This window comes from Camellia sinensis, chromosome 4 (genome assembly GCF_055761805.1).
Source record: "Camellia sinensis isolate YWXY chromosome 4, ASM5576180v1, whole genome shotgun sequence".
Lineage (NCBI taxonomy): Eukaryota > Viridiplantae > Streptophyta > Magnoliopsida > Ericales > Theaceae > Camellia > Camellia sinensis.
Genome location: NC_138964.1, coordinates 46,360,209 through 46,386,319, shown reverse-complemented (window position 1 = coordinate 46,386,319; position 26,111 = coordinate 46,360,209). Strand labels below are relative to the sequence as shown.

Here is a 26,111-nt window from a genome sequence, read left to right as displayed (position 1 = left end):
TGACTCAAAAGTGGCTTAAATGGCCAAAACGACGTACAGAACAACATAAAAATGGCCAAAACGACGTCGTTTTGGCCATTTGAGCCACTTTTGAGCCACAAAATTTGAGTTACGAGACATTTTCCTATCCTAAATTACTGCTGCTTCCGTCCCAAAATAATACTCCATTTTAGGAAATTTAACTTTTTTTTTTGATAGTATAATTATTATACTTTAAAAAATTAATTTTTTCAAAATAATGGTCCCTTTTAGGAAATTGAACTTTTTTTGATAGTATAATTATTGTACTTTAAAAAAATTAATTTTCTAAAATTACTCTTTGATAGTACATTTTTTGGGGAATATCAAGGTCATAATTATATTTTTTATGTTGTTAATGAATTTAAAAAAAGGACAAAATAGAAAATTTATATTATTTTTGTACTTGATTTTTAAAAATGGACTAATTTTTTGGAACAATGAAAAATAAAATAAGAGACTAATATTTTGGGAGGGAGGGAGGGAGTATCATTTTAGTTATCTGTAATTATGAGTTGTAATGTCATTTACCCGACCTCTTTAGGTTAATTTAGGCAAGGTTTGGTATGGATTTTTTTGACTATTTTAATCACTAAGCGATAAAATAAAAATCAATAACACAAAATGTCACGTATAAATCATAATTATTTTGTTTTTTTTCTTATAAAAGTCAAAAAATTTAAAAAGTTTATTTCAAACAAGACTTTTTAATCCTAGGTTAAAATAGTTAAAAAGTTAACTCACATCCCAAACGAAAGCTTATTGGTTTAGTTTGGAGACTTACGTGTAAATTTTAATAGATAGACTTATTGTTTAATAGGTCATATAATAATTAATGATCAAACAACATTAAAAAAGTTACTAATTGTTAATTTTTAGTGACAGTTTAAAAAAATTTCTAAAAAATTTCACCAATTATAAGTTTTAGCGATAATTTAAAAAAAAAAACCACAAAAAGTAATCATTTTTCAACTTTCAACGACAGTTTGAAAAAAAATTCACAGAAAAATGTTACTAATTGTAAATTTTGAAAACAACTTATAAAATTGTGACAAAAAAAATCAATAATTGTCAATTGTTTGTGACATTTTTTTAACGATATATGTAAAAAAATGTAAAAAAATTATTTTTACCAACGATTTTAATTGAATTTATTTTTAGTAAGATTTGATAGAAATCAAGTTCAACTATTAGAATTTATTGATAATTTATCTATTTATTTTTGGGTTTTCAAATCATCAATTCGTTAGAATTTGATTAGGCATCTAAACCGAACTAAACCGACAATCGAGCCTATATATGTATATATACTAGGTTGGTTGGTGTGCTTGCACGGGCAAGTTGGCACAATATATATTTTTTTTAATTAAAATTTGTTTTTTTGATTTTAAGGTAAGTGTTTTTTTTTACAACAATGATTCATCCCACTAAAAACATCACTACTAATAGCACTAATGCATTAAAAAAGTAAAAAAAAAATAAAAAAAATACAACTCCAAGACCAAAACATCACATCATTAATGGCAAGACCCACTGCCACCTAATTAGTGGGAGCACTAATTAGTGCTCCCAAGCATTTTTCTTTTTTTTAATAGAAATATAGTGAAATGCTTATTTGGTAGGGGTAATGTTATGATGAGCAACCCCCTTAAGGTTGCACATCATATGCAAGGTGTAAATGGTGTAAATGCAAAAAAACCCAATACATAAAAGGCGTAAATGTAAGGTCGTAAGTGCCTTGCATATGGTATGCAAGGCACGCTTAAGAAAAATCCATTTGGTAGAGGTTAAAGAAAAATGATTATATAACACTTATTCTTTTAGAGATATGTACTATAGCATTACCCGTATATATATTTATTTATAATAAGAATGCAAATATATAAAAATAGTAATAACAACTTAAACTAATAGTTATGATTTCTAATTTAATTTTTTATTTTTTATTTATATGCAAAACATGGCAAATTTCAAAAATAATTGTATTGATTTCTTGAGATTTTATTTGTTAATATTTAATTGTGTCAACTAAAATAGTCAATTCTCATAAAATTAAATATTCATAGTTTAATTTGTTAAAATGGTCAAATTCTAAGATTTTTCTTTGTAATTTCCTTGAAAATAAGTACAAATTTATCCCCGGGGGGGGGGGGGGGGGGGGGGCTAAACACATCTATTTGATTTGATCAATTCAATGGCAGTTATCTTTCATTTCAATTAATTAAATATTATTTGAAATTATTATTATGAAAAAGATTATGCTTTCCAATAGAAAATTAAACAGATTGAATCATTTATATTATAGGTTTGTGAAGCATATTATTTATTTAAAAAAAATAAACTTAATTTGACATATATAACCCCTAATTAGGTCCTGATTTTTTGTTTTGGCAAAATTAATTTAACTTTTATCATTGGAATTAGTCTCAAGATTAAATGATTTGGAAAAAAATAACAAAAAAATTGAGGCTCATAATTTATCATATTATTATGAGTAAATTATAATACTTTCAAACAAAAATATGTTTAAAAAAAAAAAAAAAATTGGAATACCACATGTAAATACCACCACATAATGCACAAAGCCACAACATATAACTATCAGTACTTCTGGTAGAGGACATGATTGGAGGTTATTTCTTCATTGCGCAGCCTGGTAGAGGACTCGAAGTTTCTTATCCGAAGATGTTGTTACGCTATTCAACACATCTTGAGGGAGGGAAATTTGAGTGCCGATGGCCTGGCCAAGATGGGTGCAGATCAAGATGATCATCATGATTGGGTGCAGCTCCCGTAGGCAGGGCTCCGCTGGTCCCTAATCTGTTTGTTTTGCTTTTTCTCTTTTGTTTGTTGTCTTTTAACTTTCCAATGTACCAAAAAAATAAATAAATAAATAACCATCAGTACGGCTAAAGTAGTAAATTTAAATAATTAAAGCTATCAAAACTTTATGACAAAAAACCTTGAAAAACAAACAAAATTACAAGAAGCCCTACCAACATATAATTGTCATATTGTTAATGCAAAAAGGACAAAGAAGTAATTTAACACAAAACTATGATCTACTGTGCTTCTCATTAGCTTAATGTGGATCCATTCCTTGCAAAACAATGTTGACCCTCAATAGAAGGGTAAAAGCAGTACAAAAAAGCAAGCCTTCCGTAAGCACCGCTTATATATATAGATATAGAAACAAAAAAGAAAAAAAAAGACAAAATAGAGAATTTAAAAACAAGCTAAGAGCAAAATAAGAAATTAACCCTTACATAATTGACCCAAAAACCTTACATAATTTCTAAAAACCATTCACTCAAGGTCATTCCACCAACTAATAAAGGACAAAATAAAAAATAGAAATACTAGTTAGGGGTAAAATAGGGGAAAAAAAGTACAAAAAAATAGAAATACTATTTAAGGGTAAAATAGGGAAAAAAATGGTACAATCCACCAAAAAGAACGAGATTTCATTCCACCAATTAATAAAAGACAACAAAAAATAGAAATACTAGTTAAGGGTAAAATAGGGAAAAAAAAGTACAATCCACCAAAAAGAACGAGATTTCATTCCACCAATTAATAAAGGACAAAATAAAAAATAAAAATACTAGTTAAGGGTAAAATAGGAAAAAAAATGGTACAATCCACCAAATAGAACGAGATGTCATTCCACCGATTAATAAAGGACAAAATAAAAAAACAGAAATACTAGTTAAGGGCAAAATAGAGAAAAAAAAAAGTACAATCCACCAAAAAGAATGAGATTTCATTCCACCAATTAACAAAGGACAAAATAAAAAATAAAAATACTAGTAAAGGGTAAAATGAGGGGGGGGGGGGGGGGGGTGGGGAGGGGGGGAAATGGTACAATATCCACCAAAAATTTTCCATGGAAAAAAATTAAGAAGGTACAATTCACCAAAAATTTTCCATGAAAAAACAAAGTACAATATGTAAGAAATTAATGTACATATAACCATAATAATGATGCGAAATTGAACTTTGTAGGATTTTGAATTCAATACAACTCAAGAATAAAACGAATATAGCTTTGTCAGCCATTGAATTAAAGAAATTGAGAAAATACCCTTAATAATTGATCATTGAATTCTTGGCTCACCTTCTTATCTCAATCTCTCTTTGTCAGTCGAAACAATTTGAAAAGGCTTTGAGGTTCACACACTCCATAAGGTTAGTCTTTGCATAATGCAAACTAACTTGATTAGTGATTGTTGATCGTGCTTTAACAAGCTACGTCCAAAATCGATTGACAAGAGAACGACTTTCCGTGCTGCTATTAGGTGTGCACACTTAGGCCAAGTTTGGCATCCTTCAAAAAATCCAAAAAGTCAAAAAGTCACTATCCTATTTGAGTTACATCATCTTATTTAAGTCACATCACCTCTCTAACACATCACTTCAAACCCAACCCAAATCCAACCCATATTTCATAAAAATTCAAAAAGTACACTTATTTAGTCTTCCCAAACTTGGCCTTAAGGTAATAGGTTGAACCTTACTCACTAGAAGAAAATACAAAATACAAGTACATGAGCTAGCTATGAAACACTGACACATCAAAATAGGTGCAATAGCTGTGTTAGATATTTATGGGACAAGGACTGGAACATGGACATGGACATGGACATAGTGGGACACATATGGGATATACCACATGACGTGTCCGTTTTTATAATAATTTTTCCAGGGGACACAACAGGGACACCCAGGGTCTTAATTTAATTTTTTGAAGCTAATTTTGGGGGTTATATTATAAAGCTTGGAAGTTGGAAACATGACAGTTGAATTTTAAAATATAGATAAAGAACTCATATCAAACTATTAACAATGCAATATAGATCTAACCACAAATGCGAAATTGAGAAACTAGCTTCTAATGATCTTTGGAGCCTAACGCAAAAATATATCTAGTCTCTAGATAATTTGCATTTTTTTTTTTTTTATATATGGTTTTCATTAAATTTAGTTGTTTGTGAATGTAATATTTACATACATGGAAAACAAAAATATATAAAACAATTACATTTTTTTGTCGTATTCTCGCTGTGTGACTGTGTCTGTGTTCTGATTTTTTTGAAATTGTCATGTCTCGTGTTCTTGTCCGTATCTGTATCTGTATCCACGCTTACTAGTGAGCTAGTGTCCAATTGATTTCCAAATATATATGAAAAGGTGAACCGTGCTTCCTAGTGAGCTAGTTTCCAACTGACTTACAAATATATATGAAAATTTTAATGTTCCAATGGAGCTATGAACAACAATACCTTCTTGTAGGAGGATACAAAACACCACTCTGAATTTCTTTGTCTGTAATATATGAAGCAAGGCTACACAAAAAAATTATATTAGCAAAAGTTAGCTTATATTGGGTTTAACACCATGCAAACATTTTTCATCCTCTATCAAAAATTGAACCAATAACTATATAATTTAATCAACAATAAATAAGCAAGCATAAACCAATAATTACAAATACAAGTCTGGCAGGAGATGGGTGCACCTCTAGCCCCAACACTCATTTTATAGCACTCAAAAGGACTCTTTTAGACCCGACACACCAAACAAACATAAAAGGCTATGTTAGAACAAAGAATGAAGTGGTCAAATTGTGTGACATATACCATTCAGAAGCTGCTTGCGACATTCCATCTGAAATCAAACGAGCACCTGAGAGAAGAGCTCTCATCCCAATCCTGAATCAAGTCAAAAAGGTTTACGATAGTAGTTATGAAAAACTAAGCAAAATATATCCGTGACATGAACATTAGCACTAACCCAGGAAACAGATGCATGTTATTTGCTTGATTTACATGACCCACTTTATCATTCCCTGACAGCAAGTATATGATTGGCAAAGGTCAGAGTAATTGGATAACACACTGAGGAAGACAGGTATATAGAAACTATAGAACTGTTGATTGCATTGCCGAGAAAGCAGAGTGAGACCAATTAATTTATTGATACTGTGCAAAAAGACTCCACAACAATTAGCACCAATATAAAGAAACCATACCAAGGTCAACATTTTGGAAGGGCTCCCAGTTGCAAAAACTAATATTTTCTCCAGCATGATTGAAAGCATCAACAGCAGTGCATTCAGCTATTCCAGTTGACATGTAAAGACAATGTTCAATAGAGAAATAGTGCATTCCACAAATAAAATACAGATAATTTAGAAGGCTTAAAAGAAAAACCATTCATCGTCGGATTTGACATCGCAAAAATCGCATGGCCTTAAGCACCTGATTTATCAAAGAAGACAAAACGCTTTACCAAGCTCAAAAAGAGGATACACTTTGCCATTGTTGTGCTTAGTGCCTTGCAGCTAGATACTAAGTGGAGAATAATTTTTCAAACATAGCCAGCCAAAGTTACTTATCAAGTGATAGGTATTTCAGAACGAGATCTACCTATATAGTAATGGTAATTTAATTATAAAAAAAGCCAAAATTGTGCATGAAAGGATTAGTAAATTGAGGAAAAAACACCCATAAAAGTAGAGTAAACAAAGTGTTGTTGAACACAAGAGAATAGTTAAAAAGAACGAGGGTTGATGAAGTAAGAAAGAATGTACCATGGATTTAATTGAGGTATTGCTCTATAGAGAGCATTTTGGAAAAATATTCTTGTAGTCAATTCCAAGAGGTTGAAATTAGGTCTTTGTTGAGTTGAGCCAAGTGGATTTAACTAATAGTGATGACAGCAAACGACACCTTGATGAGGTATGCTCCTTTATCCTAATAATAAATAATTGTAAGTTTTTTGTAAGAATTGGATTATTTAGCAGAAGTTGGGAAAAAATAAAATGATACTAGGGTTAATGAAGACCATCTCTAAAAGGTATTGCCTACATCTAGGAAACAAGAACAAACAAACTTGCAAAGCAAAGGAGTTCCCGTGTTGGGGTGTTGGTGAATGTTAATGTGTTTTCTCCAACTAATACCATTTATCAACTACTAACCAAATAAATAGTCCAGAACAACATGCCTTTCCAAATAAACTAAGCCAACTTCACTGGTTCATTATGCTTCATTTGAAAGTAATGAAGGACAGAGCAAATTTAAGGGGCTGCCCACCTGCTCATCGAAGACATCACCAACTCCAGACAAACCAAGAAGTACATAAGGCTTGACTTTTTTAACCCAAACAAAATCCATTCCCCGCAATTAGTTTTTCTAAATTATGAAAGCATACACAATGTTCTGAAAGATAACAACAAACATCCTTGAGCCAATTGCACATACCCAAGAAGCAAGCTAAACAACCAAAGGTTTCTTTTCCACACAATATCAATCTATATCAGCCTTGCATCAACATAGGCAGCCAAAAAACACTCCAGTAAGATTTACCACTTTAACGAGATTTGCTCCCTCCTAAGTCCCAAACCCTCGATCTCCCCAGGGGCTTTAGCAAATGGTGCAGCTGCTGGATCAACACCCTTCCTTTCCATTGTAATGAGACCCTGCATTTAAACCAGTACTTCTCAAAAAAAGATGAATCAAAAGTCAAGTGGGTGATTCCCTGAATATGTAAATCAAACGATAAAGTTTAGATTGCCATATTATGAGTTTTTCTTCTCATTCCAATGCAGATTCATTCCCACGATTCATTCAGTTACATGCAGATAAGTAATTGATTATCATTACTTTGTAAAAAAGGATAAATTTAGTTGATAACACTAAAAAAAAAAATTAAAAATTTCCTTTACAAATATGTTCAAACATATGTTCTCCACATTTTATTACAAGATAAATACCCAGTAACTCAAAATAAAGGCTAATATGGTAATTGACATTAAGAACAAAAAAGTTAGAGAGCAAGTAATATCTATAGAACCACACATCTTTATCAAGTAGGAAAAACAGAGGATTTGCTTCAGCTCCTGCCATTCTCGAAACAGCCTGTGCAGCCATGTTAAAAACACCAAGCCCTGCACTGAAAGACAGAAAAAGTCAGTCAATGGTCGATCTTGTGCCCTTACAGTTAAACCAGGAGGACAGCCATTACAGTTGAATTTCATCATTCCCTTCCAGCTCCAACTACAACTATCTTTTGGTTCACAAAGTCAATCAATGGTTGATCTTGTGCCCTTACAGCTCCAAGCAGTCCTGCCAGTGCAACACCAGCAGTTCCCTATACAACATGATGACAAGTGACAAAAATGTCATTATAATAGAGTCACCCTTAACAATCTTAAAGTACTTTGCCTTATTATATTGTTTACTATTTCCATGGAGAATAGCAGGATACAACACCAAGTATTCACCTGCATGTCATTATTGAACATGCAGAACCATTTTTGATACTGTTGCAGTCTTTCGAAAGCCCACTTCATTTGAAAATCCTGAAACTTATAATATTCGCCAAACATCAAGTAATCAGTATGATATTGGTTACACATCAAACAAGAAGTCATATTAACTAAGCCTGCACAATAGCCTTGGGCCAACAGGCGAGAATTGCCTCCATAAATTCATCAACAATTGATAGATACTCCTCTCCTTCCAACCAAGGTTGCCGAAGTCCCAAATCTGTCAAAGTAAAATCAAGTGAAAAATAAATCCTCACGAAGTTTGTTGGAAGAAATGGGTTTACAAGCAGTTATGTAGTCTACTTACTCTGCTTAAAGACTACAAAATATGGAGAGTGAAATAGAGTATATGCAGCATAAATGAACGTTAAGAATGGATAAGAATGAATGAATTTCAACGTTTAAAATTGTTGGAAGTCCAACCAAAGGTGTAAGCAATGAAATTTAACAAGGGAAATCCTACTTCATACAAGTAAATAGTCACTATTTTCAAATCTGAGAGGTTCATGATGTCTTTTTTACAAAATGAGAAAATTATGAAAATAATTGACAAGAAACAATTGTAAACAAGAAAAGATTAGACTTGAAACCTTTGTGATGATGGAATTTAAATGGAAATCAATATTACAACACATGGAAGTATAGCCTTTTTATACAACTCCATTTATTTTATTTTATTTTTTCATAAATAATATACAACTCCATTTGAATGATAATAATTTGGTTGTAATAAGTAGTCTTTATATGTACGCTTATGTACAGTCAGATGACCACATGATTGTTTCCATAATTCCACGGTTTCTATTTTCAGTGCATTTTTGTTTCTAGTTGCTTTAGGTAAGCTCATCCCAAAAAACAAAGATATATATATGCAGATACATATCTAAAGAGGTGATTCTTATTTACATCTCTAGTTTTGTTAGACTTTAACTTCAAGTTCTGTTGGATCTAAATCTGAATTCACAGCATAAAGAGTAATATTAAATAATTAAATCTTAGAAGTTTTATCCATGTTAAAGTTTATTCTAAGTACTAATTATGATTCTCTTTCGAAAGCACCTCTGGGTCTGCAATTAGCACCCTCAACAAAATGAAATGCTTAATTCTATCAGGATTCACTGTCTTCTAGTTGAATTTAAGTTAAGATAAATGAAAAATATACAAAGTGCTACATGCACTTCTATATTAGTTTGATTATATAATCTTTTTCAAAAAAATTTGTATTGTTGCTTTCATCAGCAAAGACTTTAGCAGTTCTGCCGAAACCCATTTTAGAGTCACTGAACGTTCCTACATCATAATTTTTAATATAAAGTCATACTAAGACAGTCAAATATGGCCTAGGACAGGTTGCTTGACGAATCAAATGTTGAGTAGTTTTCGGGATGCATTAGATCAATCCATATTTTTCTATTGCTTAATAAACAAAAAAGATCCTATGCTATCCTAGTCACTTTGTCTAAAGTACATCACTCAATCAGGGTAATTTTATTTACGTATATTGCACAATCAGCACCAATGAAGATTTTTCTAAGTTTCATAGAGTTCTCAGAATCATCAGATATGAACATGTATATCAGCAAAACAATTCTATTGTATAAGGTAGATAATATTATATGTACAAGGGAACAAGCATGTTGCTTCAAACATGTGTATATGACGGCAAAATAATCACAGATATTGAGAAAGCGGACAACCAAATGAAGGAGATGCATGAACCTTCAGTTAGCACAAAACAACTTCACCTCTCCTCTCTGCGTGTGTGAAAAGAGAGAGAGAGAGAGAGGCATCCAATATTCCAGTATTCAAGGCCTATTACAGTCTGTGAGAGGGATAATAATCAATTATGTTAAAGAGCAAGTGATCTGATTGAATATTTTCAGTCCCAAAAATGCAGCCTTTAAACTTTTATGAAGTATGAAATAATGAGTAAAGGCAGATATTTGAAACAATAAAATATTAAATAAAGAAAAGGAACCACTGAAGATAAAATAAACAGCATAAAGTCAATATAAAGACGGGTCTTCAAGAAGCTTTTGATTGTTGGTACCAACATCAAGCATAACTAGAAGTATCTGTCATAGATGAACGCAGCTAGATTGGTATAGAAGAAAGCAGAATGAAACGGTAAAAAGTTAGTCCAAAACTGGATATATAATATAAGATAATAAATATCATAATTACTAGTATCTTTGAGATCAGGTGGACGAGAGACTACTGTCAGTTCTTCACGCATCTAACCTTCTATCTCACATATATGCACTTTCATCAATATAACATCCACATTGATGAAAAATAGCCAATAGAAATATGTTTTGCGAAGCATGAAAACATATCAACATAACCAACATATAAGCAAGCATACGTAACGTTCTCTACGTATGATACATGCAATAACAACGTGCTATGATCCATATCAAGCATGGTCAGTATCTCTGAGTCAGCCCAGTATTAATGTGTGTATTTACCTGTCAGTGTGCACAGGTGTTTATGCATTGACGCACACTTGTATACCAATTTTATTTTAGTGTACACCTGTTTGTGCTATGCCTACATGAACCTGTACATAATAAAGAGAGGTGAGTAGAGCATACTCTCTGTGGGTTGATACCAGCAACAGCGACATACATGTCAAGTTTTCCAATGGGTATTCCAATTCCCTGGACCCCAAGAATGCGACTGCCAATCTGTCAGAACAATCAAGTCAACCTGCAATATAGAAGAAGCCATATACCCATGATATGTCAAGTGCAATGATGAACATAACCTTTAAGCTGCAAGGAGTGCTGAACCAATTTTCATTTCTAAGTGAGCAAAAGTGCTCATTTTGTAATGTATACATTCATTATTCACAGCAAACAACAATGCTACACTGAACCTTAGTTGCATGAAGTGGGAGAGGAGCAGGAGTGGGAGCGTGGAATCGTAGACATTTCAAAAATCATTAGTTGGGAGCGTTTGTATAAATTTTAAATAATATATAAAAATATATTGTAAGATTATATTTTTTATGGAACTATATATGTTATAAATAAATAAGAAGTATAAAAAATCATATGTTAAAATATTCTAATTATATACTTTTATTAGAATTTTTTTTCATTTATTCTAAAATATTTTTATTACTTTTTTATCTATTTATTCTAAAATACTTTTGTTAAAAATTATTTGTTTTATGTTATTTTCTTAAAAAAAATAGTATAATAACATTAATTCAATAAATATAATATATAAATAAATACACATAAATTTATAAAGGCAATATATAATATATAAATTAAAATAGATATATGTAATTTGGTTTGGATTGGTTTGGTTTGGTTATCTATCTTTATATCTATATAATCTGAGAAGAGAAGTAAGATCACAGAGAGAAGAGAGAGAGAGGAGTCACAATGCCCAGCGAGAGGGAGAGAGAAGTTGTGAACCACTTGCAAAGAGAGAGAGAGAGAGAGACGTCACGAAGACTAGCGAAGAGGAGAGAGAAGTCGCGATGGCCTGTGTGCGACTCGCGAAGACCAGCGAAGAGGAAGGGAGACGTCTGCGATGGCATGTGAAGGTCTTGTGATGGCCCACGATGGAGCTCCGACTGAGAATAAGACAGATTCATGATCAGATTCGTGTTTCTCTTGCATCAAACTTGCGATTATTCTACAAATCTAAGTCAGAAGCGTAGAATCGCGCTCCTGAGGAAGAATCCTGAGCAACATGAACGATTCCTGCTACTAAGCACTGAACACGTTTTTATACCTTGCTTTGTTTACCATCTGATCCGGTACAAGTACAAAGCACTCTTAATGCGTCACCAACAAGTAGGTAAAAGCAAAAAAGAGAACAAAACTGGACATTAATGCATTTTAGATTTCCAAAATACCTGATGACCAGGCCAGTTATAGATCATGGACATCATTTCTCCTTTATCTTTGCACTAAAGTACATTCCCCATTGGCGTCTGAACAACCCTAAATAGTTTTGGCAATCCAATCCTACTGTAGGAGTGTATATTATTGGAGCAAAATCTTCCATGTTATCAATAAGGACATGGAGAGAAAAGCAACAGCAATACAGCATTGCTTCAAATTATTTCTCCCTAGCTAAAGCGAAATTATAATTAATTCTTAAATCACTTGTTGTTTACAAGCTGATAATTGCCACCAAACTTACTCGGTAGTACAAAGTCTCATTCCTATCATGCAGTCTATTCAAGATCCTCCATTTTGCTAAGGACACAAAACTATCATCTTGGCCTTGAGTATTTTTTTCAAGTGATCGATATGACACTAACAATACAAACAACAAAACATCAAGACCATTACTTTTAGAAACAAAATATATTAGAGAAAAAGAAGAACCAAAGAGAGAGAAGATGGGGGGGATGTATAATATGGAGGAGAGATCTCATCAAAGGCTACTACTAGCGGTTGGGGTTACAAATAATATAAAAAAATTCACTATCTCACATGCAAATTTTATTTATTTATTTTTATGAGAGCTCTGCCTAAGAGGTGTCCTAACTCTGATAATAAACTTAAACTACAAACTCAAATTGCATGGTCACAGAGAACTCAATTTTCATCTGTGTATTTTTCTTTACTTAATCAATCTAACCATGGTGTGTTCACTGCACACTTGGATTCAATTGTAAGAGCAACTGCCAGATATAAATTAGAAAGAGCACACCCAAAAAAAGTCTAAAACCATACAGCATGCCAAGTTTGAAAACAATCTACTCCTCACCAGCCAAGGTTGAACAGCTAGAAGCATGCTTAAAAATTTGGACAGCCAGATATATTGCTTGATTTGGCTTATCTACACCTTCACTAAAGAATCAAGGTATACATGTCAAGTGCTATGACTCAGACATAATGCACCAAACATCAACATAATGTATACTCTTCTTCCCACAAAATTACGACCTTAAATTTCATTTCCAGGGTATTTTATTTTTTCATGTTCCATTAATTAATAATTCATTGTTTACTAAAACCATAGAAAAGAAACCAATTAATATAGATAGAAGTAATACTGTATTTACGTTTTAAAGATCTGTTTCAAGACTCCAGTTGAGATGGAAAAATCTCCTTGCTAGAACTAAAGGAATACAAGACCTTTCAATGGCACATTAGTTTTTCCAAGACTTCTCTACTGCGTTTTTCACCTCTATTTTTTCAAATTAATCTGTGATCCTTCCTCCATTCAGAAATATATAGATTAATCAATAGTCGTCAATAAAAACATTAATTCAACCTGTTTATTTTGGAAGAGAGGAATTATAAGCGTTAAATGGTGTGCTTCAAGGCCTACACCAAATACATTATGAGATCCCAAGGAGACAACGTAAATTCCATCATTGCAGCTGCATCAAATATTCTTGGTCCATCGCAAAAAAGGCCATCAAATTAAGTTTAAGAGCTGAAATCTAGCACTTCGTAGAATGTTTGAATGAAGTACAAGATCATTTTTGCTGATCTAAAAGCAAGATAAACTATAAAAGCCAAAACACATGGAGCACGAAAAGTGACCTGTTTGGACTCGGAAACTTTTGCAAGCAGCATGATATCCCCCATAGGAATGAGATGTTTGTACAGTTGGTGTAACCAATCAAGACTCAGCAACAATCCAAGACCAGACTAGAGATATGTTGTCCTGCAAACCAAACAAGTCAAGTGTTAGTTCAACTTGTTGTAACAGCGTGAGTGAGGTAGATATTTTAGTTGGATATTTTGTAAACATGTGGAGTGTATATAAGGTATTGTATCTCTGAATTTTCATTCTAATGAAAATCATTCAGTTTCAATAACTTCTTCATGTGTAACATTAAGAGAGGTAGCTATAGCATGGCTAGTCTGCATATATCCATCAGGGATGAATTGATAGATTAAAAACTCAATATCCACAAATAACTTAGAGAGAATGATATATATACTCAAGTCAGCTCAAGTGGCAAATCAAGACAAATCTAAAATGGAGTGTGCTGTTACATAATCATCAAGTTCACAAAAATAGGATTCTTCTCCATATTACAAAGAACAAGTTCTAAGAATCAACCATTGCAGAGCCAGAAACGTCCATTAAACAATTCACCACTAATATTGACCTTCAATTATACATAATTTACACTAATAAACTTGTGTAATACACAAAACTGGATCAAGTAATTTATAGTTACCAAATTACAAATACCATAATGAAAGCAAAAACCACAATAGTTAATTTTTATAAAAATCTAATAAATGACCGCTTGCATCACTAATACTAAAATTCCATAAATGCTAATAAAGTTAAACAATTGATTCCATAAACCATAAATGAATAATATTTTCCTTCATTAAAATTTTGAACAAATTTAATTCAGATATATCCTCTGAACGTAAGGTTTGTTTAGTTAATTTAGTTGAAGAAAACAACACCCACTGTGTTTGTTGACAATTCCTTTTTAATGCCACAAGTTCTCCTCTTTTTTTTCCCCGTTTTTTAAATATAAGCATAAATCCTCTCCAAACTGTCACATAATGCCGTAATCATGTCCTTGGATATTAGGATAATAGTGATGTATAAGGTAGGTAACATGTGAACATCTACAAAAGAATTCAAAGAAAGAAAAAAATGAAAAACAATAACTAAAATATTAAACCAAACCAAACCAAGCCTAGCCTTAAGTCCCATCAAATAGGGTCGGCTACATGAATCTTTCTTCTCCACGCGGCCTTATCAAAGGCCATTTTGTTAGTCAAATTAATTAAATCCATATCTCTATTTACAACGCTAACCAACGTTAATCTAAGCCTACCCTGTCCCCTAACACTCCATCTACCGTTACAGCATTACAGCTCTTCACTACTGTCTCTATTGGTCTCCGTTGAATATGACCAAACCATCTCAATCGATTTTCTCTCAACTTATCTTCTATCAGTGCTACTCCTATCCATTTCCGAATACACTCATTCCAAATTCTGTTTTGTCTAGTCTTGCCACACATCCACCTTAGCATTCTCATCTCAACCACACCCATCTTATCTACATGTTGTTTCTTGGTTGCCTAACACTCCATCCCATACAACATCACTGGTCTAATAGCCGTTCTTTCTATAGAACTTACCTTTAAGTCTAGTAGGTATTCGTTTATCGCACAGTACCCAGACACACTTCTCCATTTACACCATCCCGCCTTAATCCTATGGGCCACATCCGTATCAATCTCTCACGCTGTTGTGATAATCGACCCTAAATAACGAAAATGTGCACTCTTAGGCAATTCTTGGTTCTCAACCTTCACTTCTCCTCTGCTTTCATTATTACTGTTACTAAATTTACACTCCATGTATTCTGTTTTAGTTCTGCTTATCCGAAATCCTATAGATTCAAGAGCTTTTCTCCAAATCTCCAACTTTGTATTAACTCATTCTCTAGTCTCATCCACTAGCACTATATCGTCTGCAAAAAGCATACATCATGGTACGTCATCCTGGATATTTCTCGTCAACTCATCCATACTAAAGCAAAAAGATAAGGACTTAAGGTAGATCCTTGGTGTAACCCTACAGTGATATGAAATTCATTTATCTCTCCAGCAGGCGATTTAATAGTAGTCACCACCCCTTCATATATGTCCCTAATCACATCAATGTAACCTTTTGTCACCCCTTTCTTTGCTAACACCCACCATATTATATCCCGAGACACTCTATCATATGCTTTCTTAAGGTCGATAAACACCATATGAATGTCTCTTTTCTTTTTTCTGTACTTTTCTATTACTCTCCTCAAAAGATAGATTGCTTCCATTGTTAACCTGGCAGGCATAAACCCAAATTGATTTTCTGACACCTCTGTTATATCTCGCAATTGGCGTTCTATCACCCTCTCCCACACTTTCATTAAATGACACATTAGCTTGATTCCTTTATAGTTGTTGCAATTCTAGACATCTCCTTTATTCTTATAGATTGGCACTAATACTCTTCCTCCACTCATCTTGCATGTTCCTAGTCAACCAAGCAACCCCCTTTTTACCCAAACACTTCCAAGCTTCAATAAGGATATCATCTGGTCCTAAAGCCTTATTTGATTTCATCTTTTTAAGTGCAATCTCCACTTCAAAGTTCCTAATCCTGTGATAGAACCTATAGTCTTGGTTTATTGTATTACTAGATATTTCTTCCCTTATTGCCGTACCTCCATGTTCCTCATTTAATAGTTTCTCAAAATAATTCTTTCATCTTTCCTTAATCTCTTCATCCCTCACCAATACCTTAAAATCATCACTCTTGATGCACTTAACTTGATTAAAATCTCTTGTTTTCCTCTCACGTATCTTAGCAAGTTTGTATACCCTCTTCTCTCTCTCCTTACTATCTAGCCTAGTGTATATGTTATCATAAGCTTTCAAATTAGCCTCTCTCACTACTTTCTTGACCTCTTTATTAGGCAATCTATAACTCTTAAGGTTTTCCTCAGTTCTATCCTTTTGTCACTTTTTAAAGCATTCTTTTTTTGCCTTAACTACCGCTTGAACCTCTTCTCTCCACTACCAAGTTTCCCTAGAGCTGGGTTCCATTCCTTTCGACTCTTCAAGCACTTCCATTGAGATTCTCCTCATACAATTGGCCATCGAGTTCCACATAGCGTTAGCATCATCTTTCAAGTCCCAAGTATCTTCATTATCCATTCTATTCTTAAATATTTCTAATTTATCCCTTTTTAAGTCCCACCATCTCGTCCTACAACGCCCACCATCCTTCCTAGCTTGGTATTGCCCTCTAAAACATAAATTTAGTACCAAAATTCTATGTTGAAAGGTCAGGCTCTCTTCAGGAATCACCTTACAATCATTGCATTTTAGACAGTTCACTTTTCTCACTAAGAAGTAATCTATTTGGCTCTTAACTGACTCACTCTTAAAGGTTATCAAATGCTCCTCCCTCTTCTTATACATAGTATTGGCCACCACTAGGTCAGAAGCCAACGTAAAATCTAAGATACTCTCTCCAGCCTCATTTTGGTCACCAAAACCGTATCTACCATGCACCCTTTCATAGCGTAGTTTATCTATGCCTACATGACCATTACAATCTCCACCTATAACTAGGTTCTCTGCTACGGGTATCTCCTGTAAGATCTCATCCATTTACTCCCAAAAATCCCTCTTAGTCTGATCATCTAATCCTACTTGAGGGGCGTATGCACTAATAACGTTCACTATATTCCCTCTAATAACAAGTTTAACTAACATAATCCTATCCCCTTTCCTAATGACCGCCACTACATTCTTCACAAGACCCTTGGTAATTAAGATTCCTACCCCATTCCTACATCTATCCTTACAACTATAATACAGTTTAAAACCGGTATCCTCAACTTCCCTAACGTTCTCACCCGTTCACTTAGTTTCTTGTACACAAGCTAAAGACGGACAATAGAAAACCATTCCTCCAATTGTAATAAATTAACATAGTGCACATAGAAGACACGAGGGCCGTTGCATGCGCAGTTACACCCAATTTTAATAGGTACCATATGCCATTTGTTTGGAACCAAATAACATGAAAAATATAGACAACACATGAATGAAAAAGTTTTTGACATGGATTTATCTTTATTATATATGAGGAACAAAATTTTCATTTGTTTCCATTGAAATGGCCGAAATGTTTCCATTTCCCAAGAGACTGAAACAAAACACTAACGAAATAATAAAATTCTAGTGTTTTCATTGAAACACATCAAAACATAATGAAACACACCGAAACATAGTTTGATATACAAAAACAGTAAATTGTATCTATACAAACTTAGAAATTTTCATAAACATTTATTACTACTGCTTAAGTAAATGTTTAGACCTTACTGGAAACTTTTGTTTAACAAAATTGAGTTATTTGACAATACTTAATAATTTTTAGTTCATAGTAACATTAGTTTTTTAATTCTTTTACGTGAATGACTATATGAATCTCAATTTGTTTAATTAATCAATTATTAGGCTTTTATACATTTAGATATATTTCAATTTATATTTTCAAACATTTTTATTTTATCTTCATTTCATAAAATATTTCTGAGATGCTTTTGTTTCGATATTATTTGAAACAACACACCGAAACGAAATTTTGATCTTTGTATATATATAATATTACTTGAAATCCAAAGACCAGGAATCATCAATTTGCTGATTCTTTGAGCACAGATGCAAAAAAAAAAAGGGGGCAGGCTTCCACACACAAATGCAGTAGACATAACATCACACAAATTCCATTACAATATTTACGGTGTGTTAAACATCCACTGGTTCAAAATTCGTAGGAGATTAAGGTCTCGTTTGGCAATTCACTGTTTTAGTCTAAAAGTCAAAAAGTTACTAAAAAAACTAAAAAACCAACAATTTATATCAAAAAGTCAAAGATTCCCTTTTCTCTCTTCTTTTTGCTCCTCTTTTCGTAAAAAATCAAAAAGTCATTTCAAATATACTAATTTTTTCACCTCATATTTCAACCAAAAAATCAAAAAATTACTAAAATAGTCTGTTCCAAAACGAGGCCTAAGCATATGAAATACAAAACATGTTAACAATATACAAAAAATTAACAAATTGTACGTTATGAGTCCATTAAAAACTTTGATGTATAAGAATATACTTAATATTAAAATATCAACTAAAGCCAACAAGGCAGCAAAGATTAATCAAATAATGGCGATTCACCCTTTGAGCAAAATGGGCAGCATTTTTTCTACTGATTTTCAAAGGGTAAAACAACAGGAAGATATTCAACCTATACAATTTAATAAATGACTTCATTCAACTTTTTACAACTTACAAGTTATCCAGTAACCAAAATTCAAATTATAATATAGTCAAGGACACATCATATATATGCATGTACATTTAAGCTGATGAATAATCAGTATTGATGATCTGCGAGAGTGAGTTAGTTATCAAAAGAAAAATAGCAAATTGGGACATCACTATAACAACCTATATATATGAATTGTCACCTCATACATCATACTGTGAAGCGAAGTCTCACATCGCTTGAGTACTAAAGTAATATTAAGCATATAAGCGTGAGGGCACCCTCACCTTAATAGCTAGCTTTAAGGGTGAGTTCTACCCAAGATCGCGGAACATGGTATCAGAGCCAGAGTACTCAAGAATGGGCAGGGTGCGTGTCCCTGGCCTACACGCTGCAGGTGCTGCCGAGTGAGCACGTTGGGCGTGAGGGAGGGTGTGAAGCAAAGTCCCACATCGCTTAAGTACTAAAGTAATATTAAGCATATAAGCGTGAGGGCACCCTCACCTTAATAGCTAGCTTTTAGGGTGAGTTCTACCCAAGACCGTGTAACACATACAACCCAGAAATTTCACAAACAAAAATAGTGGGCGAAGCCAAGCTCACTACATTTTCACTATATGCAACTATAAATAAATAAAAATCACTCAACATACCTCCATGAAATTGTGAAACTATGAACATTCTAAACACGAACTTTCCCAAAGCCATATTTCCCTTAAACAAAATGAAAGGCCATATGATGAAAGTTAGGTAAAGATATTACCAAAAACAACACCAAAATGGTTTCAACTAAAGAAACTTCTTACCAGGATTGGTCAAAGTGTACATGGGGATAGCGAACAATCATTGGATGGACAAGATATTCAGGGACAAATGCACCAATTTGGAAAGAAATGAGAACTCTTTCATTTGTTGTGGTTCCCTCAGAAATAAAAGCAGACGAGGAAATCTATCGAAAGAAGCCTTTCTTTGTATTCAGATCCTTGAAAGCACATTTTTGTATCAAATAATCCCTTATAGATTGATAAAACTTGATACTCTGAATTTTTTTCTTACAAAAAATGTAACAACTCCAGGTATACAATTAAAATTGCTTTCAATTACCATATTTATTAGAACAACTGACCAAAATGAAATTTGAACACTTGATATGCGTATATTTGTTTGTAACTTTTTAAGTTAGCTCTTACAATAGCAAAAAATTTGTTTCATTTTTCTAAGCATTTGCAAACTACTTACATCATAGCATTTCATTCTCTTTCTTTCTTTCTCTCTTTTTTTATTTTTTTTTTATTTTTTTTTTTAACATTACCCTCATTGGACTGGGCAAAAAATTCTCCCTTCAACAAGAATTTGTACCAGCATAATCACTTTCAATCTAACTTTTCCCGGTCACTATACAGGCAACTTAACAAATACAAAAATATTTTATTAATGACTAGCCTAGAAAACCCAAAAAACTAAGGTTTGATTTTCATAATCAATTTTGAAAATAATTTTCTAAAAATTTGTTTGGCTATATATTCTCAAAAATAGTTTTCATAAATTTAAATATCCAAAACTCATTTAGTTTTTAGAATCTGAAATAATTTTTAAAACTTTGTTTGGTTTTGGAGTTTTCAAAATTAGTTTTTAAGTTTCAATCCATATTTTACTATTTTTAATGAACTTTTTAAGGCCTCGTTTGGGAACAGGCTAATTTAGTAACTTTTTGGCTATTTGACTAAAAAGGTAGATAAAAAAAACTTGTATGTTTGGGATGACTTTTTGGCTAATTACGAAAAGATGTGCAAAAAGTAGAGAGAAAAGAGAATCTTTGACTTTTTGGTATGGATTGTTGGCTTTTTGGCTAATTTAGTAACTTTTTGGCTAATTGGCTAAAATAGCCTCTTGCCAAACGAGGCCTAAGTATTTAATCAATGTTTTTCAAGTTTTTAGATCCACTCAATCTAAATACACCTAAAACATATAAAATTTATGAAAAAAATCGTTTAAAAAATCACTAAATAATACAAATTTACATTTTCGTATATATTAAATTTTTTTAAACTTCTTTAATTTATTTAAAATTTTTAAGTATATGTAGATTAGATGCATCTAAACAATAAAAATAAAATAAAAATTAGTCAATATATTAAAAAAATAAGAATTAAAAAATTTTAAAATTTGTAAAAGTGATATATATATATATGTGAAAAACACTTTATTGTTTTTCATATGATTTTTTGTTTTTTAAATCTAAAAATATTTTTTAAATGTTTATATCTATAAAATTAGTTTATGTTTTGATACCTGGCAATTTGAGTGCTTGTAAAACTGCGGTGGGAATCTTCACAACAGAGCTTATCACTCATCAAAAAACATCGACTTTAGGTATGTGAGCTAAGTGGGGCCAATATTTGCCTTTCCCCTTTTCACACTTCCCTGTTAGTCTGGGACAAAGCTGGATACTCAAGCTTATAAGTAAGGGAGGCAGCCTTTGCACTGGTAAAGATTTGAGCCTAGGGCAAACCCTGATACAAAGAAATTCAAGAGAAGCGAGGTTTTGAAACTTAGAAGATAGCTTCTCCAGATTTTGGAAACCCCCGATCCAAAGATTGATCAGAGAGGTGGGCAGCAACTTCCCATCTATAGGAAAGCTGGAACCCGCTACACCTTCTTCTTCTTCATCATCTGCCACGCTAATTGCGCCTGAAATCGACAGTGTTGTAAGAGAGGATAAACTGTGCAAACCAATCTTCTTGAAGTTGTTGTTCCATTGTGAAATATTCATCCACAGCGATTGAAGAGAGGTGAGGTAGTTGATGGTCTGCAATCCGTGTGGTAGGGCCTTGAGTTTTTTGCATCCCTCGATATCCAGATGTGTCAGATTTGTTGCAGAGTGGAACCATCCTTCCAGAATGTACTCCAAATTCTTACACCCATACAAGGACAATCGACTGAGATTCCTGAGATTATTATTATTATTAGGAAGGGCAGCTGGCAAGTATTTGAGCCTATCACAACCAATGATAAAAACACACTCAAGAGATGGACAGTTAATTTCCATCCCCTCCTCTACTACTAGCAGTGCCTCCAACTTTTCACATCCCCAAATCTCAAGCTCTTTGAGTGTGGATGGTAGCCCCCCACCTTTGCACGATATCAAGCATATGAGGGATGGACAACCATGTGTCTTGAGTGTTTTCAGCATGCACGGAAAACCTGTCTCTGGAAAAGAGCCGAGACTCGGACAGTTATAGACATACAACTCTCCAAGAAAAGTGAAGTTGTGTAGCAGCTGTGGCAGTTTCTCTAGCTTTTCACAATTATGTATTGCTAGATGCTCAAGCCTCCTCACCATGCAAGGGAGTCCCTCTTGTTGTTGCTGCTGCTGCTCCTCATGTTGCCATTTGTTGTCTTCATCCCCATCTTCTTCAAACAATGAAACAAGCTGGGGGCAGCCTTCAATTTTCAAACATCGGAATGCAGGGAGACTGTGTTGCACTCTCGCCTCATTCTTCCACAGTGTCTTGAGTTCTTCACAGCTTGTGATCTCCAATGCTTCAAGTTCCATCAGCCCATGAGTGACCCATTTTGGCAAGAGCTCAAGCTTCTTAATCATCCCAATGCTCAAGGAAGTTATTGAACTCGGACGCTTAGACTTTGCATTTGCTGATATCACTTCATCATCAACCATACTCCTCATCTCAAGGACCGCTTGAAGGCTTGTTAGAGGAACGTCATTCATAGCTATCGAGGTGAGTGATGGGAGGCTAATGCTGGAGCCTTCAACTAGGAATTGCGGGCACTTTGAAATCTCTAGATTATTCAAACAAGGTAGATCCTTGGGCATCATTCCGCAGAGTTTGGGGCAGTTCCTAATTTCTAGTTTATTCAAACAAGGTAGATCATTGGGCATCATTCCGCAGAGTTTGGGGCAGTTCCTAATTTCTAGTTTATTCAAACAAGGTAGATCCTTGGGCATCATTCCGCAGAGTTTGGGGCAGTCCCTAATCTTTAGATTATTCAAACAAGGTAGATCAGTAGGCAACATTTTAAGAAGTTTGGCACATTTTATTATAGAGAGATACTTGACATGAGTGAATGGTTGAACTTCCTTGTGATCTCCAAAAGTATACCAATCCTCCCATTCTGGCATATTCTCAAAGCTTAGAGTCTCCAGTAACGGAAAACGTTGAACCCCACCTTGCCCATAAAACTCACGACCGACATGCTTTAGTACACTCATTCCTTTAATGTAAAGCTTTTTGAGGGAGGGTAGTTGTCCGAGTGGTGGCAAGGATGCACAATTTCCACAATTATCTAAACTTAGGTCAGCCATATTGGAGAACAGAGGATCTCCTATCCAATTCGGAAATCCTATACCAAGGTAGCCTTTGATATGGAGCTCTTTTAAATTCTTGTGAGGTTGTAGCATGTCAAGCACTTTTGTTTCAACTCTTCCATCTCGTGAATCATCTAAGTTAACACTCCATTCCATTGATAACACATCTAACCCCTTATCATTCAAATTCGCCTCCCTTGCATCTAATGGAACCACCACATTCTGTAATCCAGATAGGCAAAGCTTCCCCCGAAGATAAATTAAATTCCCCAACTCTCTTAACCGATGCCCACTGTTTTTAGTAACAATGAAATTGGACAGTGTTTGAAGACTAACCAACTTACATATTCCCAGTGGCAATTCTTCTAAGGAATCTGCACCGGTGGTATTAAGATGACGTAGGTCAATTAGGTTTCCCAAGTTTGTCGGCAACTTTTTAAGTTTTTCACATTCTCTTAACATCAATGTTTGTAGATTGTAAAGAGAGCCTAATGATTCAGGTAATTCTTCAACGTAGGTGTTGGATAGGTTAAGATACCGCAGATGTTCAAATCTCCAAGCGAATTTGGAACTTCTGTAATGCGATATCTACTCATATTGAGCACCCTCAAGCATCTTAGCTTCGGCAATAGATTAAGGGGAACATTGCTTGCCAAATAACAATTCCAACCATATGGGGTGTAAAATGGTAAGAAGGTCCGTAAATGCATGGCTTTATCAAAGATCTCAAATTTTTTCATACCCTCACGGGACTCCCGCATGTAAGATGAATGTCGAGCTTTCTTTATATTTTTGCACTGCTCCTGATATTTCAATCTATCCTCCAATCTAAAACAAGTATCTCTTGCAACTACTTGAGCCAAATCATTGATGAGGTCGTGCATAACAAATTTAGAGCTTTTACCGGTACTTGATGGTTGGAAAAAAGACCTTGACAACAATTCCCGAAAGTACTCACCTCCTACATCTTCCATTTGCTTATCTCTTTGTTGCTGAATGAAGCCCTCCGCCATCCACAACAAGACTAGCTCCTCTTCCTCAAATTCATAGTCGTTGGGTATTATTGAGCAGTATGCAAAGCACTGCTTCAAATGCGAAGGGAGATCATGATAACTTAATCTCAAAGCAAGAAGGATGTCACTTTTTGTGTGTGGTAAATCCCATATTTTACTACGCAATACATTTATCCATTCCTCATCTCGTACTTTGCTGCGTAAAAGGCCACCAAGTGTCCTAGCAGCCAGAGGCAAACCTTTACATTTCTCCACAATTTCCTTACCAATTGATACCAATTTTGGATTTGCATCAATACTTGTATTCGCAAAGGCATGTTGTGCAAACAATGACCAACAATCCTCCTTTGATAGGATCTTAACGTCATGAAGTTCAGCAGTTGTCATCATTCCTGCAACTTCTCTGTCACGTGTAGTCACCACAACTTTACTCCCTTGGGCTCCATCATTGAAAGGTTTCTTCAAAACATTCCAGTCATTGTATTTTTTGTTCCAGACATCGTCTAAAACAATTAAAAACTTCTTTCCAGCCAAAGCCTGCTTTAGTTGAACTTGGACTTGGTCCAAGTTATTAAAACTAAATGTTTGGGAAGTCACTGACTCAAGAATTGCTTTTGTTATCCTCATAATGTCGAACTCATCTGACACACAGACCCAGGCTTTCAGATGGAAATGCTTCTGCACAGTTTCATCGTTGTATACCATCTGAGCAAGGGTGGTCTTGCCAATTCCACCCATACCCACAATGGGAATTACACCAATGTTATTATGACTTGATTCATCCCCCCTTACGAGCAACTCAATTATCTTTCTTTGATCATGTTCTCGGCCATAAATGCGAGGTTCATCAAATAAAGATGTAGAGTCTGGTCTTTGCCAAGTCTTAGTCGTAGCTGTAGGGGGGGTTCCAACAATCTTAACCAAATTAAGTTTTGAACATTGTTCAAAACTATTGTGCAATCTGGTATTCATCTCCTCAACCTTGGACTTCATTTTGAAATTAAACATAACATCTCTTGGCTTGAAATTAGGGATGAGGTTCCATACCTTGCTAGAACTAGCTTCGGGCGGCTTTGCCTTGAGCTTGTGTCGCAAAGCTTCGGTGGCGAACTCATCCACTAAATCATCCAAATCATATGCTAGATCCTCGAGATCATCGAGCCACAAGTTCACGGCTCGATCGGTCAGTTGCTTCTCCTCCGCGTCAATCAGAAGAGCTTCAATTTGCGACAGCATATTGGTCCAATTGGTCAGCTGGGTATCAATACCTTCAAAGGTGGGTAATTTAGATGAGGCAAAAGAGGTTATCTTTCCAAATAACAAATTGACGAAGCCAGAGACAAAGATCCCTTCTATAGGCATTGTTTCCGATTACAGAAGGAAAAGAAAAAAACAACAGATCAGAAGCAAAGCAAAACAAAGAGGTTGTTTACTTTTTTTGAGCGAAAAAAGTTTAAGCAGTCTCAAAAATGGCTATTTTTGTGAGACGAAGAAGAAATCATTGAGCGAAGAAGAAGTCAAAAGTGAGTCTCCTTTCATTGGCCCCCTGTCCCTCTGCGAAAACAACAAATAAACTAAAAAAAATAAAAGAACCCAAGTTCGCAGGTAGAATCCAATTATTTTTTAATATATTT

At 34.1% G+C, this 26,111-nt stretch overlaps 2 protein-coding genes and 1 pseudogene across 17 annotated transcripts; all 3 read right to left on the bottom strand.

Moving 5' to 3' along the window:
• Nucleotides 1-2,481: 2,481 nt before the first annotated feature.
• Nucleotides 2,482-25,659, bottom strand: LOC114300619 (NAD-dependent malic enzyme 59 kDa isoform, mitochondrial-like). 15 transcript variants are annotated; one of them, XM_082924743.1, is made up of 16 exons: nt 25,525-25,655; nt 19,944-20,119; nt 19,791-19,851; nt 13,870-13,993; nt 10,942-11,056; nt 8,464-8,567; nt 8,303-8,386; nt 8,065-8,169; nt 7,878-7,973; nt 7,387-7,498; nt 7,113-7,179; nt 5,658-5,729; nt 5,301-5,363; nt 5,060-5,149; nt 4,136-4,345; nt 2,482-2,879 (listed from the first exon to the last, which is right to left on the bottom strand). In XM_082924743.1, the coding sequence occupies exons 6-14, from the start codon at nt 8,503-8,505 to the stop codon at nt 5,119-5,121; spliced, it is 672 nt and encodes a 223-aa protein (XP_082780869.1). In that variant the 5' UTR covers nt 8,506-8,567; nt 10,942-11,056; nt 13,870-13,993; nt 19,791-19,851; nt 19,944-20,119; nt 25,525-25,655; the 3' UTR covers nt 2,482-2,879; nt 4,136-4,345; nt 5,060-5,118. The 15 variants fall into 15 exon arrangements, with proteins under 15 accessions (XP_082780869.1, XP_082780868.1, XP_082780867.1 ...); XM_082924742.1 differs by lacking the exon at nt 25,525-25,655 and adding an exon at nt 21,430-21,568; XM_082924741.1 differs by having other exon boundaries at nt 19,791-20,119; nt 25,525-25,648.
• LOC114300617 (putative disease resistance protein At3g14460) lies at nt 21,491-23,926 on the bottom strand. The gene has a single exon (XM_082923245.1). It carries the CDS (start codon nt 23,924-23,926, stop codon nt 21,491-21,493), a length of 2,436 nt encoding a protein of 811 aa, XP_082779371.1.
• On the bottom strand, nt 23,906-25,839 carry LOC114300616 (putative disease resistance RPP13-like protein 1 pseudogene; annotated as a pseudogene). The gene has a single exon (XR_014366436.1). The product of XR_014366436.1 is annotated as a putative disease resistance RPP13-like protein 1 pseudogene (transcript).
• Between the last annotated feature and the right edge of the window lie 272 nt (nt 25,840-26,111).